The sequence below is a fragment of the Salvelinus fontinalis genome, chromosome 1 (assembly GCF_029448725.1).
Source record: "Salvelinus fontinalis isolate EN_2023a chromosome 1, ASM2944872v1, whole genome shotgun sequence".
NCBI lineage: Eukaryota > Metazoa > Chordata > Actinopteri > Salmoniformes > Salmonidae > Salvelinus > Salvelinus fontinalis.
This window is the reverse complement of record NC_074665.1, coordinates 33374878-33390322: the sequence shown is the minus strand read 5'-3', so window position 1 is coordinate 33390322 and position 15445 is coordinate 33374878. Positions and strand designations below refer to the sequence as shown.

The 15445-nt window shown below is 40.8% G+C and overlaps 1 protein-coding gene across 1 annotated transcript; it reads right to left on the bottom strand.

The window, feature by feature from the left end:
* Nucleotides 1-7770: 7770 nt before the first annotated feature.
* On the bottom strand, nt 7771-9771 carry nanp (N-acetylneuraminic acid phosphatase). Its single transcript, XM_055919229.1, has 2 exons — nt 9550-9771; nt 7771-9394 (listed from the first exon to the last, which is right to left on the bottom strand). The coding sequence occupies exons 1-2, from the start codon at nt 9637-9639 to the stop codon at nt 8753-8755; spliced, it is 732 nt and encodes a 243-aa protein (XP_055775204.1). The 5' UTR covers nt 9640-9771; the 3' UTR covers nt 7771-8752.
* Between the last annotated feature and the right edge of the window lie 5674 nt (nt 9772-15445).

Below are 15445 nucleotides of genomic sequence, written 5' to 3'. Positions count from 1 at the left end.
CTTTTACCAAATAGGGCTATCTTCTGTATAACACCCCTACTTTGTCACAACACAACTGATTGGGTCAAATACATTAAGAAGGAAAGAAATTCCCCAAATTAACTTTTAACAAGGCACACCTGTTATTTGAATTGCATTCCAGGTGACTACCTCATGAAGCTGGTTGAGAGAATGCCAAGAGTGTGCAAAGCTGTCATCAAGGCAAATGGTGCCTACTATGAAGAATCTCAAATATAAAATATATTTAGATTTGTTTAACACTTTTTTGGTTACTACATGATTCCATATGTGTTATTAAATAGTTTTGACGTAATCACAACTATTCTACAATGTAGAAAATAGTAATACATTTGAAATACCCTTGAATGAGTAGGTTTGTTGTACATAATTGCCAACTATGAATGACAGTCACGTTGACTCTGCAATAGACCACTGACACAAAAGGCTTTCCACATTGCAGCTGACATTAAAGGCTAGTTGAGTCTGACTGATCTACAAATCATCTTGCATCATAAATAACTACTCAATATTATCAGTCGGTCACAGTTTACCCATAATACAACAGTTTTGATGCTCTCGAACTCGGTCAAAATCAATACATAGAGCAACTGAGATCTGATGTACAGTTGAAGTCGGAAGTTTACATACACTTAGGTTGGAGTCATTAAAACACGTTTTTCTACCACTCCACAAGACCTCCACAAGTCTGGTTCATCCTTGGGAGCAATTTCCAAACGTCTGAAGGTACCGCGTTCATCTGTACAAACAATAGTACGCAAGGGACCACGCAGCCATAATACCGCTCAGGAAGGAGACGTGTTCTGTCTCCTAGAGATGAACGTACTTTGGTGCGAAAAAATGCAAATCAATCCCAGAACAACAGCAAAAGGACCTTGTGAAGATGCTGCAGGAAAAAGGTACAAAAGTATCTATATCCACAGTAAAACGAGTAGTATATCGACATAACCTAAAAGGCCGCTCAGCAAGGAATAAGCCACTGCTCCAAAACCGCCATTTAAAAAGCCAGACTACGGTTTGCAACTGCACGAGGAGACAAAGATAGTACTTTTTGGAGAAATGTCCTCTGGTCTGATGAAACAAAAATATAACTGTTTGGCCATAATGACCATCGTTATGTTTGGAGGAAAAAGGGAGATGCTTGCAAGCCGAAGAACACCATTCCAACCGTGAAGCACGGGGGTGGCAGCATCATGTTGTGGGGGTGCTTTGCTGCAAGAGGGACTGGTGCACTTCACAAAATAGATGGCAGCATGAGGAAGGAAAATTATGTGGATATATTGAAGCAACATCTCAAGACATCAGTCAGGAAGTTAAAGCTTGGTCGCAAATGGGTCTTCCAAATGGACAATAGCCCCAAGCATATTTCAAAGTTGTGGGAAATGGCTTAAGGACAACAAAGTCAAGGTATTGGCGTGGCCATCACGAAGCCCTGACCTCATCCTATAGAAGTTTTGTGGGCAGAACTGAAAAAGCATGTGCGAACAAGGAGGCCAACAAACCTGACTCGGTTACACCAGCTCTGTCAGGAGGAATGGGCCAAAATTCACCCAACTAATTGTGGGAAGCTTGTGGAAGGCTACCTGAAACGTTTGACCCAAGTTAAACAATTTAAATTCAATGCTACCAAATACTAATTGAGTGTATGTAAATGTCTGACCCACTGGGAATGTGATGAAAGAAATAGAAGCTGAAATAAATCATTCTCTCAACTATTATTCTGACGTTTCACATCCTTAAAATAAAGTGGTGATCCTAACTGACATAAGACAGGGGTTTTTACTAGGATTAAATGTCAGGAATTGTGAAAAACTGAGTTTAAATGTATTTGGCTAAGGTGTATGTAAACTTCCGACTTCAACTGTGTATATATATATATATATGATATGATTAATTTGTGAATGGGATCTAGAAAGTTATTCACATGCTGATCATGCCAAGGAGGAACTACCCTATTGCTATGTCAAGACCCAAGTGGAAGAGCAGAGGCTAGGGATACACTCAGTATGGTAAGCAAGGCAGTTAATGTACAGTATGTGGAGGATGTTTATGTACGAGCTGAACATTGCGGTGTTGGAGTATTTAAGACGTATGTAGGCTACTGTAAATAGCCTAACATTGATTTTACATTTTAGTCATTCAGCAGACACTCTTACAGGAGTAATTAGGGCTAAGTGCCTTGATCAAGGGCGCATCGACAGACTTTTCACCTAGTCGGCTCTGGGATTCGAACCAGCGACATTTCGGTTACTGGGCCCAACACTTAACCGCTAGGCTACCTGCCGCCCTCATTATCACAATTCTATCACCTTGATCCAGACAAAAGATCAAGCTATGCTTTGTCTGTCTCCCCACATATCACCATGCACTGTGTAAAGGAGGAGTGCACAGCTATCAATATGAACTTGCATTACCTGGATAACGGGACTGCGATGCTCAACCTCATCTACCAGAAAGAGCTCTTCTTCCTGCCCCTAGGCTTTGCACTGAAGGTGAAATGAAGCAGGGATATTTGGAACAGGAACATACATGTGACTAGAGCAGGGCGATATATTGAATTTGATTAATTCAAATTTGTTTTTGCACAATATTCCAAATGCCTGTATCGCAAGAATTCGTTTTTATGAGCGTTCGTGTCTGCTTGTTCTCCTGTCTTTTTGGTCTCGTCTCTTTCGTTCCTTCTGTGCGGTGTGCATCTTCCATTTACATCAGAAATCTGAATATAATGGCGAGATGCTCATGTCGCTGCCCTAACAATGGGAGCCGTTGACCCAAATGGCGGGAATGCAGGCGACAAGCTTAGGTCCAAAATAAGCCCGTAGAAACGCATTGGGCTTATTTTGTACATATTTTGGCAAGAGTGAAGCCTCGCACTTCTCCTCTTCCTCTTTTTACACACACACACACACACACACACACACACACACACACACACACACACACACACACACACACACACACACACACACACACACACACACACACACACACACACACACACACACACACACACACACACACCAAGCCCCTCCCCCTGCCACTCACACCAACACAGTTGAGAGATCATTTCTTCATCTCTGACAAGCGGTTTCAACTCACTATTTGCATTTGAGGTTTGGTTCAACAGAATCGGTCATATGGACACCAAAACACATTGCAACATTATTTTCTCTAATAGAGAAGTTAACCTCTCTAACAATATCATTTTTATGTCTCAGCTACTCAAATTGCACGCAGAGCAGACTACTAAAACAGGACTATTGAAGAACGTTGATCCTGGAAAATGTATGCTAGCAGCATTTTAGCCAAAGACTGTTCTACTTGCTGTCTAGTCTGTATTTTATAAATGTGCAATAAGCATAAAACACAATTTATACAAGTCATTGGCAACTCATTCTGAGAAATGGGGTAGGCCATTTGATTTCAACATCTGAACAAAGTGGAAAGGCTAGCATGCTGTTCAAACAGTTGGAGACAGACAGAAAGGTGTGTTCAAAACAATTCAAATGTTCTCCCTTGTTCGCTAATAAATACATTCAAGTTGGCTAAACTTGAAATATAAAGCACGTGGGCTTGTGCTTGAAAGATTGAGACCTGTGTTAATGTTCTAATGGTTGCTACAAGAAGTTAGTCATTATTAAGTGAATTTGCATTATGCATAGTTCTGGTCATTTTTTATATACAGACTTGAAAGCCAGATCATGATTATTGCAAAGAAGCAGGTTCAATTATTTTGATAAAAGAATTACATTATTAGTGGGGCTAAATTTAGCTTAATTACACACACCCTGAATTCATTAGATTATTGCTGACTGTTTGAAATGCAGTGTTTTTTTAAAACTGTAATTGTACAACAGCCTATTAAGAGAAAACAATACAAATATATTGTGAATCAGCCATGAATTTGAAAAAATCAATATGATTTTTTTAGGCCATATCGCCCCGCACTACATGTGACATTTTATTAAAAACCTCGAGTCGATGTCCACACCCCTGCATAAATCAAATTAGCATAATACAAACGTTCACACAAAAAAATCTGTCTAAGCTAGAGATGTCTGGGTTTTTGCATCGGCGGTGACAGAGCTAGAGCTGTGTTTGTCATGAGACATCCCGAAAACCGGTCTTCTCACAAAATTGTCTGTAGAGTCCGAACAGTTTGGCCTACAAACAAAGTTTACCCCCCCCCCCATCCCGCCCACAAGCATCTAGTAACTCAATCTGAAGTTTGTACTGTCCTTCTGCCAACTTCTGTCTGTAGCGTCTGAACAGTTAGGGCTACACACAAATATGACCATGACACCTTTGTGGAAATGTGAGACTCATGAACACGTCGGTTGTTTTTCTCCAGGATGCCAACAGGCCTCTCAAGGCTTGTCTGAAGGTCCTTCGATATCAGTTGAAAAAACGAATGGAAGTATACTGAACAGAAATATAAACGCAACAATTTCAAAGATTTTACTCTCTTACAGTTCATATAAGGAAATCAGTCAATTGAAATCATTTCATTAGGCCCTAATCTATGGATTTCAAATGACTGGTAACACAGATATGCATCTGTTGGTCACAGTTGCCGTAAAAAAAAACTAATTGGCCTCAGGATCTCGTCATGTTATCTCTGTGCATTCAAATTGACATTGACTAAAATGCAATTTTGTTTGTTGTGCAAAGGTTATGCCTGTCTATACCATAACCCCACCATGGGCCACTGTTCACAACGTTAACATCAGCAAACCGCTTGCCAACATGACACCATACACGTGGTCTGCAATTTGAGGCTGGTTAGACGTACTGCCAAATTCTCTAAAATGACGTTGGAGGTGGCTTATGGTAAAATTAACATTAAATTCTATGGTAACAGCTCAGGTGGACATTCCTGCAGTCAGCATTCCAATTACACGTTCCCTCAACTTGTGACATCTGTAGCATTGTGTTGTGACAACTGCACATTTTAGTGGCCTTTTATTTATTAATATCTCAAGGATGATCAATGGAAACAGGATGCATCTGAGCTAAGTTTCAAGTCTCATAGCAAAGGATCGGAATACTCATGTTTTAAGGTTGTAACGATTGTTTGTCTGAGGAGGAGCATGGATCAGACCAAAACGCAGCTTGTGGAGAATACATGTACTTTAATTATAACGAAGACAAAATAAACACTTTTACAAACTAATACAAAAACAACAAACAACGTCAACAGACCTGAACATGTGAACTTACATATAACGAAGAACGCACGAACAGGTACAGACTAAACAAACGGAACAGTCCCGTGTGGTACTGACACAGAAAACAATCACCCACAAACAAACGGTGTGAACAGCCTACCTTAATATGGTTCTCAATCAGAGGAAACGTAAAACACCTGCCCCTGATTGAGAACCATATCAGGCTAATTAACAATGAACCTAAACATAGAAACACATAACATAGAATGCCCACCCAGCTCACGTCCTGACCATACTAAACAAAGACAAAATAAAGGAAATAAGGTCAGGAAGGTGACAAAGGTATTTGTTTTTTAATACATTTGCAAAAATGTCTAAACCTGTTTTTGCTTTGTCATTATGGGGTATTGTGTGTAGATTGAGGACAACTAATTTAATCCACTTTAGAAAAAGGCAGTAACGTTACAAAATGTGGAAAAAGGAAAGGGGTCTAAATACATTCCGAATGCACTGTATATATTAAAATTAATAAGTGTTCTATTTAATTCTGTGTTTGCATGTTTAGAAGGAATGTGTAGATGAATGCTCATGGTTTCTGTCTTTTCTTACCAGATTCTGAACAAGTCATCATGGGAGAGGAACTTTGGTCGCGGCTGTGTTTACAAGACAGAGCTGGTGGACCTGGTTGAGAAGAAGGGTGAGGACAATCTGGTGTTTGGGGTCAAACCCGGTCATCCCAAGGTAATGGACAAACTGGATGCTGATGGTCTGCCCCCCCGCGGCATGACCCCCGACATCCTGTCCAACCCCCACGGCTTCCCCTCCAGTCATGACCATTTGCATGCTCATCGAGAGAAATGGCTAGCAAGTCAGGCGCCCTCCACGGCCTGTGCCAATACGCCACGCCCTTCACCTTTTCTGAGGAGAGCTCGGCGCTGGAGCATTTCGGCGACATGCTACGCGCCGCCGGCTACAACCACTATAGCACCGAGCGCCTCTTCAGCTGGCCTCAGCGGCCTTGAGCTGGATGGGGACATCTTCATCGGCGTGGTCTCTACTACCATAGGCTACGTCACATGGTCTCCGACAAGTTCCAGGTTCGGAGCGCGGGACAAGGTGACCAACCAGCCGGTGGGCGGGAGGAACATCCAGGGGGGCATCCGCTTTGGGGAGATGGAGTGCGACGACCCCTGCTGACGCACGGGATCTCATTCCTGCTCCACGACCACCTATTCAACTGCTCTGACTGCCTCGGGCCGACTATTTTTCTCTGTATATGTCAACGATGTTGCTCTTGCTGCTGGTGATTCTCTGATCCACCTCTACACAGACGACACCATTCTGTATACATCTGGCCCTTCTTTGGACACTGTGTTAACAAACTTCCAGACGAGCTTCAATTCAATACAACACTCCTTCCGTGGCCTCCAACTGCTCTTTAAATGCTAGTAAAACTAAATGCATGCTCTTCAATCGATCGCTGCCCGCCCGACTAGCATCACTACTCTGGACGGTTCTGACTTAGAATATGTGGACAACTACAAATACTTAGGTGTTTGTTTAGACTGTAGACTCTCCTTCCAGACTCACATTAAGCATCTCCAATACAAAATGTAATCTAGAATTGGCTTCCTATTTCGCAACACAGCCTCCTTCACTCATGCTGCTGAACATACCCTCGTAAAACTGACTATCCTACCGATCCTTGACTTCGGCGATTGTCATTTACAAAATAGCCTCCAACACTCTACTCAACAAATTGGATGCAGTCTATCACAGTGCCATCCGTTTTGTCACCAAAGCCCCATATAGTACCCACCACTGCAACCTGTATGCTCTCGTTGGCTGGCCCTCGCTTCATATTCGTCACCAATCCCACTGGCTCCAGGTCATCTATAAGTCTTTGCAAGGTAAATCCCTGCCTTATCTCAGCTCACTGGTCACCATAGCAACACCCACTCGTAGCACACGCTCCAGCGAGTATATTTCACTGGTCATCCCCAAAGCCAACTCCACCTTTGGCCACCTTTCCTTCCAGTTTTCTGCTGCCAATGACTGGAACGAATTGCAAAAATCACTGAAGCTGGAGACATATCTCCCTCACTAACTTTAAGCATCAGCTGTCAGAGCAGCTTACCGATCATTGCACCTGTACACAGCCCATCTGTAAATAGCCCACCCAACTACCTAATCTTCATATTGTTATTTATTTTTGCTCTTTTGCACCCCAGTATCTCTACTTGCACATCATCATCTGCGCATCTATGCAGAGTTAATGCTAAATTGTAATTATTTTGCCACTATGGCCTATTTGCCTTTCCTCCCTAATCTTACTACATTTGCACACACTGTATATATATTTTTCTATTGTGTTATTGACTGTACGTTTGTTTATCCCATGTGTAACTGTGTTTTTGTCGCACTGCTTTCCTTTATCTTGGCCAGGTCGCAGTTGTAAATGAGAACTTGTTCTCAATTGGCCCTGGTTAAATAAAGGTGAAATAAATAAAAAATGGTCTCTAACCTATCATAAATAATGGCTGAGTTAAGACAAGTCAAAGGATAGTTGGAATCTACCAAAAAATTGTAAACATATTGCACAGTAACTGTTTAATATATAAATAACATTTGTCATTTTGCAGACGCTCTATACAGAGAGACTTAGAATTAGTACATTCATCTTAAGGTGGCTAGGTGAGACAACACATCACAATCATATCAAGTACATTTTCCCTCAAAGTATTTATCAGCACACAATACTGTAAATCAGTCTATTTAGAGTGACATTCTGTAAGAAAATACACTTTGATGGTGTATTAGTCAAAACTGTTCGCTGCTCTGGCACCCCAATGGTGGAACAAACTCCCCCACGACGCCAGGACAGCGGAGTCAATCACCACCTTCCGGAGACACCTGAAACCCCACCTCTTCAAGGAATACCTAGGATAGGATAAAGCAATCCTTCTGACCCCCCCCCCCCCCTTAAAAGATTTAGAAGCACTATTGTAAAGTGGCTGTTCCACTGGATGTCATAAGGTGAATGCACCAATTTGTAAGTCGCTCTGGATAAGAGCGTCTGCTAAATGACTTAAATGTAAAATGTAAATGTATTAGACAAAGTTGATTCATGTGACCACTAGGGAAAGTGAGTTTTGACTTTACGTTACTTTTTCGGAATGACAATCAAGACACTTCCAAGTGGCTCAGTTGTTTCGGACCTAACCAGCGCCTTGACACTGCTGTGCACAGGGCTTCAGCTTTTTATTTCCATTAAACTATATGTAATACCGACCTCCACCAACAGATAACATAAAATGACAGAATTATACATGAGCTGCATTAGAGAGTACAGACAATGAACAATGAAACAGAATTTTGGTAGGTAAGCTAATCATTGTTTGGTTGCTGTAAAGTAATTTTGTCTTTCATCCAGAATGAATATGAAAGAAAATAAGCTGATTTTAGATTTTTTTACAATCCCTTTTACAAAGAAATCATGTTTTCATTAACTTGGGCCTTTGGAAACAATCTTCATGTGATTGGTTTAGACATTGTTCCCTGTACTTTCACTTCAACTTGGCCAGCACCTCAGGTAAATCCAGCACAGAGGGAATGGTGTAGTCTGGATTGACAGATCCCTCAGGTGGACACACCCTTCTGTTATTAATCCACACTGTGGCTCTAACCCCTGCATTAAACCCCCCGACAATGTCTGTGTCCAGGGAGTCTCCCACCATAACGCAGTCGTGAGCCTGCACCCTGAGCAGGCCAAAGCAATGGGTGAAGATGGAGCGGGCTGGCTTCTCTTCTGCATGCTCTCTCCCCACCACCACAGCATCAAACAGCCCCTGACACCCTAACGCCACTACCTTCTCCCTCTGTGTCTGGGTCTCTCCATTGGTCAGCAGCAGCAGTTTGTGGCTGGTCCTCAGCTGCTTCAGCAGGGTAAGTACTGGAGGTGTTATGGTTAGAAGCTCCAGGCGAGTGTTCTTCCACTGGTAGTAGCACTCAATGGCAAGGGTGGGGTTAGAGCTGGGACTCCCACCCATAACCTCCTGGATGCTCTCTTCCCAGTGACTGATCCGCACCTCATCTATTGTCCTACCACCAGCTGGGTCAAAGGTCTCGTGATGGAGCTTGTGCTTAAATCTGTCACAAATGGCAATGGCGTGTTCATGGTCTAATGTTGTCTTCAAGAGCTCTGTGACCTGGGAAACAAGGAAATCAATGCTGATTGTAATATGTGTACCTAAACAACCCAGAGAATGTTTTGATCAAGCAAAGGACAACCTAATCAAGTACCTGTAAGCCTACTTTACTCGGGGGAAAAAATGGAACGTCGTGAAACGGCAGGGCTACTCACTTTTTGAATGGCCACTCCACCGGCACCCGCTGTGTCAATGAGCGTGTTATCCAAGTCGAGCAATATCGCCTTGATACCTTCACTGTTCATTGCCGCTATCAACAGGTTACACAGAAATGTAATGTTAGTAAAGCTTTTATACGGCGAAGCAAGTTACTGGCTAGCTACTGTAAATGCATGCCTTCAATGCGGAAATGTTGGCTATAAAGAAACGCATTATGGGAGCTGTAGGTTTTCAGATCTATTTTTTTTCTTCCGTTTTTGTCCACTAGAGAGCGTCAATATATCACAAAACAGTATACGTTCCAGATAAATATGCCTAATTGCAAGCAATTTTCAAGGACATCAGCAACCCCCTCTAAAAGCCTTATAAAGCTACAATATGTAACCTTTTGGGTGACCCGATCAAGTTCTGGATCTGTGATTCTCATTGAAAGCAAGTTAAGAAGCAGTAGATTGTTCAATGTGCGATATTTTTATTCTTCCAGTTCTTAAATTAATTTTTTGTTTATTTGTACACCAGCAAACAGCTGAAATTACAATATTTTTGGTTATGGAAAAAATATCACAGCAGTTTAGATGGTACAATGATACTCTACAATGACTCCTTGTTTAGTCACAAACTGAAATTAGGCGAGTATTCGAATTTTAGCAACCAGGAAATGGCGGAGCGATGCGATTTATGCATATTGCACCTTTTAACAAAATATTTACACATTACTTTTACTAATTTGATGCGTGAGTTGCAATTGTTTTTAAGTTAAAGCATTAATTTTATTTTTATGAAACTGCTTTAGTGATCAATTAAAATCTAAGTATACAGTGCCTTGCAGACGTATTCATACCCCTTGTATTTCTTCAAATTGTGTTAAGTGTGATTAAAATATATTTAATTATCATTTGTTGTCAACAATGAACTCTACTCTGTCAGTGGAAGGAAAATAAAGATTAATAAGATATATTAACTAATATATAGTCATTGCATAAGTATTCAGCCCTTTTGTTAAGGCAAGCTGAAATAATTAGCTGAGGAGTAAAATTTGGCTTAACAAATCACAGAATGTGTAACATGGACTATGGGAAATAATAGGGGTTAACATGATTTTCTTATGACTAACCCTTCCTCTGTCCCCATACAGTACAAACATCTGTAAGGTCCCTCAGTCAAGTTTTGAATTTCAAGCACAGATTCAACTACAAAGACCAAGGAGCCTATCAAAAGCCTCATAAAATGCCAGTGATTGGTAGATCGGTAACAATATCAAATCAGACATTGAATATCTTTTTAAGCATAGTGAAGTTAATAATTATGCTGTGGATTATGTATTAAACCACCCAGACACAAAGATACATGCGTCCTTCTGAACTGAGTTGCAGGACAGGAATGAAACTGCTCAGGGATGTTACCATGAGACCATTGGTGATTTGTAAAACCATTACAGACTTCAATGGCTGTGATGGGAGAAAACTGAGGATGGATCAACAACATTGTAGTGACTCCACGAGAAGGATTTAAATGACAGAGTGAAAAGAATAATACAAATGTACAGAATGCCTAAATGCAAAGCCTTATGTTTGGGGCAAATCCAACACAAGACATCACTGAGTAACAGCCGCCTTATTTTCAAGCATGGTGGTGGCTGCGTCATGCTATGGGTATGCTTGACATCGGCAAATACTGAGGAGATTTTTAGGATAAAAAGAAACGGTACGGAGCTAAGCCCAGGCAAAATTTTAGAGGAAAACCTGCTTCAGTCTGCTTTACAACAGACACTGGGGGATGAATTCACCTTTCAGCAGGACAATAGCCTACAACACAAGGCCAAATCTACACGGGTTGCTTACTAAGAAGACAGAATGTTCCTGAGTGGCCAAGTTACAGTTGACTTAAATATGCTTAAAGCTATGGCAAGATTTGAAAATTGCTTTGTAGTCATGAGCACCAACATCTTGACAGAGATTGAAGAATTGTGAAAATAATAAAGGGCTAATATTGCCCAATCCAGATGTGAAAAGCTCTTCGAGACTTACTCAAGAAGACTCACAGCTGTAATCTCTGTCAAAGGTGTTTCTAACATGTATTGACTCAGGGGGTTGAATACTTATGCAACGACTATATTTTAGTTATTTAATATCTATCAATCTTTATATATAATAGCCACCCTTTGTCTTGATTACAGCTTTGCACACTCTTGGCATTCTCTCAACCAGCTTCATGAGGAATGCTTTTCCAACAGTCTTGAAGGAGTTCCCACATATGCTGAGCACTTGTTGGCTGATTTTCCTTCACTCTGCAGTCCAGCTCATCCCAAACCATCTCAATTGGGTTGAGGTTGGGTGATTGTGGAGGCCAGGTCATCTGATGCAGGACTCCATCACTCTCCTTCTTGGTCAAATAGCTTTTACACGACCTGGATGTGTGTTTGGGCTCATTGTCCTGTTGAAAAACAAATGATAGTCCCACTAAGCGCAAACCAGATGGGATGGCGTATAACTGCAGAATGCTGTTGTAGCCATGCTGGTTAAGTGTACCTTGAATTCTTAATAAATCAATGACATTGTTACCAGCAAAGCACCCACACACCATCACACCACCTGCTTCATGGTGGGAACCACACATGTGGATATCATCCGTTCACCTACTCTGCGTCTCACAAAGACACAGCAGTTGGAACCAAAAATCTCAAATATAGACTCGTTAGACTAAAGCACAGATTTCCACCGGTCTAATGTCCGTTGCTCGTGTTTCTTGGCCCAGGCAAGTCTCTTCTTATTAGTGTTGTCGTGAAGTGACTATCATTCATTTGATGACATGGTATTTATTGAATAATTAGCCATGTTTAATTATTATGTGATTCAATTAATAATGTAACAATTAACTCGTTAGTAACCTGGGGCACCACGGGAAAAGTTTGTTTAATGAGTTACCGTTTCCAGAATTAACTCAAGAATATATCAGAATCTCTATCATAGTAGTCAATAATTTCCTTATATCAGCAGACATGCCAACATGCACGTATTTTGTATACCAATGTACTCATACATACCTCCATGTACGCAGGTACGAGATCCGAGTTAAAAGTACGCAGAAATGAATAGGGCTCTATTTATTTATTTATTTATTAGTATTATTAATAAAAAAAAATATTGAACAAAACATAACTCCACTGACTGTCAGCTGTACGTAAACACTAATTGTTTCAAGCTAACGTTAGCGAACATAAGGACATTGTGGGCTCTAAAGTGCCAGCAGGTCACTCGCATTTGCTAGTGAAAGGAATTAAATGCAACTACGAATAATAACTGGTCGCATTTGTGCGAGTGTGACATACATATAATTCTGCGTCCCGTTAGTTGTATTTTCCATGTAACATTACGAGTATCACGCAACCTGAGACTAACTGTAATTATGATCCACGTCACAAAAAGCATTACAAAAGTATAATAAAAAATAAATAGAAACATCTTGGCATCAAATGTCGGGAGTTTAGAAGACTGCGCGATGAAGAATGAATGAGTGTCTGGTATTAGCTATAGAGGCAATGCTTCTAAAATGCTTTTGCACTAGATTTAATATTTTATCAAATTTGAAAATCTGAAATTATGTATGCGCTGCAAAGAAATACAATAAGTACCTTTACATAGACTGAAACGCTGGACTCTTCTAGCGAACAGCGTTCAGTTTCCCTTTCCGGTAGCCTACTTAAGCTTTGTGTAGCCAGTTTGCGCCCTGTGTTGATGCGATCATTTGTTTTTATGTTTTCAAAATAATTTTGCTTTTAGTGTTGATTCGGAACTGTGTCTAAAAATCTAAAACTTGTTAGCTGGCCCTAGTGATTGGCCCTGTTTGTAAGGTGACAAATCTCTGCTATAGAGACTAAACTTGGGGGCATGCGCTAAGAAAAATGTTATAGATAATTATCTCCATTCTACACTGTCTGTATGTTTATTCCATTACATGTACAATCTTTGCTAATTCCACAAAACATATATTTATTTTATATGTTCTGTACTTATCAGTATGAATCTCTTATGTTTTGTAAATACCTTTTCAAAAGACTGAACTGAACCAGGTGTGATCCATAATGTTTATGTGTTGGAGATCTCCGTTGGATGTCTTCGGATTGGCCTGGTCTTTTTTTACACCTTTTTTCTCCCCAATTTCGTGGTATCCAATTGGTAGTAGTTACAGTCTTGTCTCATCGCTGCAACTCCCGTACGGACTCGGGAGAGGCGAAGGTCGAGAGCCTCTGAAACACAACCCAACCAAGCCGCACTGCTTCTTGACACAATGCCCATCCAACCCGGAAGCCAGCCGCACCAATGTGTCGGAGAAAACACAGTACACCTGGTGACCTGGTCAGCGTGCACTGCACGCGGCCCGCCACAGGAGTCACTAGTGCACGATGAGACAAGGATATCCCTACCGGCCAAACCCTCCCTAACCCGGACGACGCTGGGCCAATTGTGCGCCGCCCCATGGGCCTCCCGGTCGTAGCCGGCTGCGACTGAGCCTGGGCTCGAACCCAGAATCTCTGGTGGCGCAGCTAGCACTGCGATGCAGTGCCTTAGACCACTGCGGCACCCGTGAGGCCGGATTGGCCTGGTCTTTTGTCCTCAGGTGTAAGTCTCTGATTGTTCACAAGATGTCACAATGTCCTTTCTCTTAGATGTCTGTTTTCTTGCAGTCGTTCTGTAAGAGTGGTCTTCTCAGGATGGCTAATCAGACATGTAGATGATGATAAAACTCCCACATTCATCCCTCCCCCTTCTGCGGGAGGGAGAGATCTCTGTCGAGCTGATCCACTGTAGCCTGATCCTTTGACCCTCCCAGGAGTAATGACAGTGTCCTTTAGTAGTGGTTTCTTTGCAGCAATTTTACCATGAAGACCTGATTCATGCAGTCTCCTCTGAACAGTTGATGTTGAGATGTGTCTGTTACTTAAACTCGTTGAAGCATTTATTTGGGCTGAAATCTAAGGTGCAGTTAACTCTAATGAACTTATCCTCTGCAGCAGAGGTAACTCTGGGTCTTTCTTTTCTGTGGCGGTCCTCATGAGAGCCAGTTGCATCATAGCGCTTGATGGTTTTTGCGAGCGCACAAAGCTGTCATCAAGGCAAAGGGTGGCTACTTTGAAGAATCTCAAATATAACATATATTTTGATTCGTTTAAAACTTTTTTGGTTACTACATGATTCCATATGTGTTATTTCATAGTTTTGATGTCTTATTCTACAATGTAGAAAATAGTAAAAATAAAGAAAAACCCTTGAATGAGTAGGTATGTCCAAACTTTTAACTGGTACTGTATATTTAACCTAAATGTCCACAAAATATATACGTATAAGTATACTTTCAAAATAGCATGTGAACAAAAAATTAGCATATTACCCAGCATCCTTTTCTGCAACTGAAGTTTTGATTTATAATCTGATACAGTTATTCATTTAGCTTATTCAAATGTTTTGATGTTAATTTTCAAACTGAATATTGTTTACTTTTACATATTACACATTATTGAAATGTTAATTTATTACAGTAAGATGAACATCTAAGTGTGAAATGCCAATGGTGCACAGTTCTCAAAAGTGTTTATTTTAAGTTGTTGCTCCAGCCACAACTGCTTTGTAAATATCATGTTAACATTTGCTGAGAAGACACCTTGGTCAATCAAGGTAACCTTTACATGGCTGATGTAGGTAAGTAGTAGAAGTGTATTTGTAAAAGTATACTTGAAACATTATAAATACACATTTTTTGTCAAATACAGGACTTCTAATTTAAATACCATTTTTGTATAATTCAAATTTATGTGAAATATATATAGTGTACTTAAGGTGTATTCAAAGTATATTTGTTTTGCTCTTTATCGAATATACTTAAGAACTAAAAGTG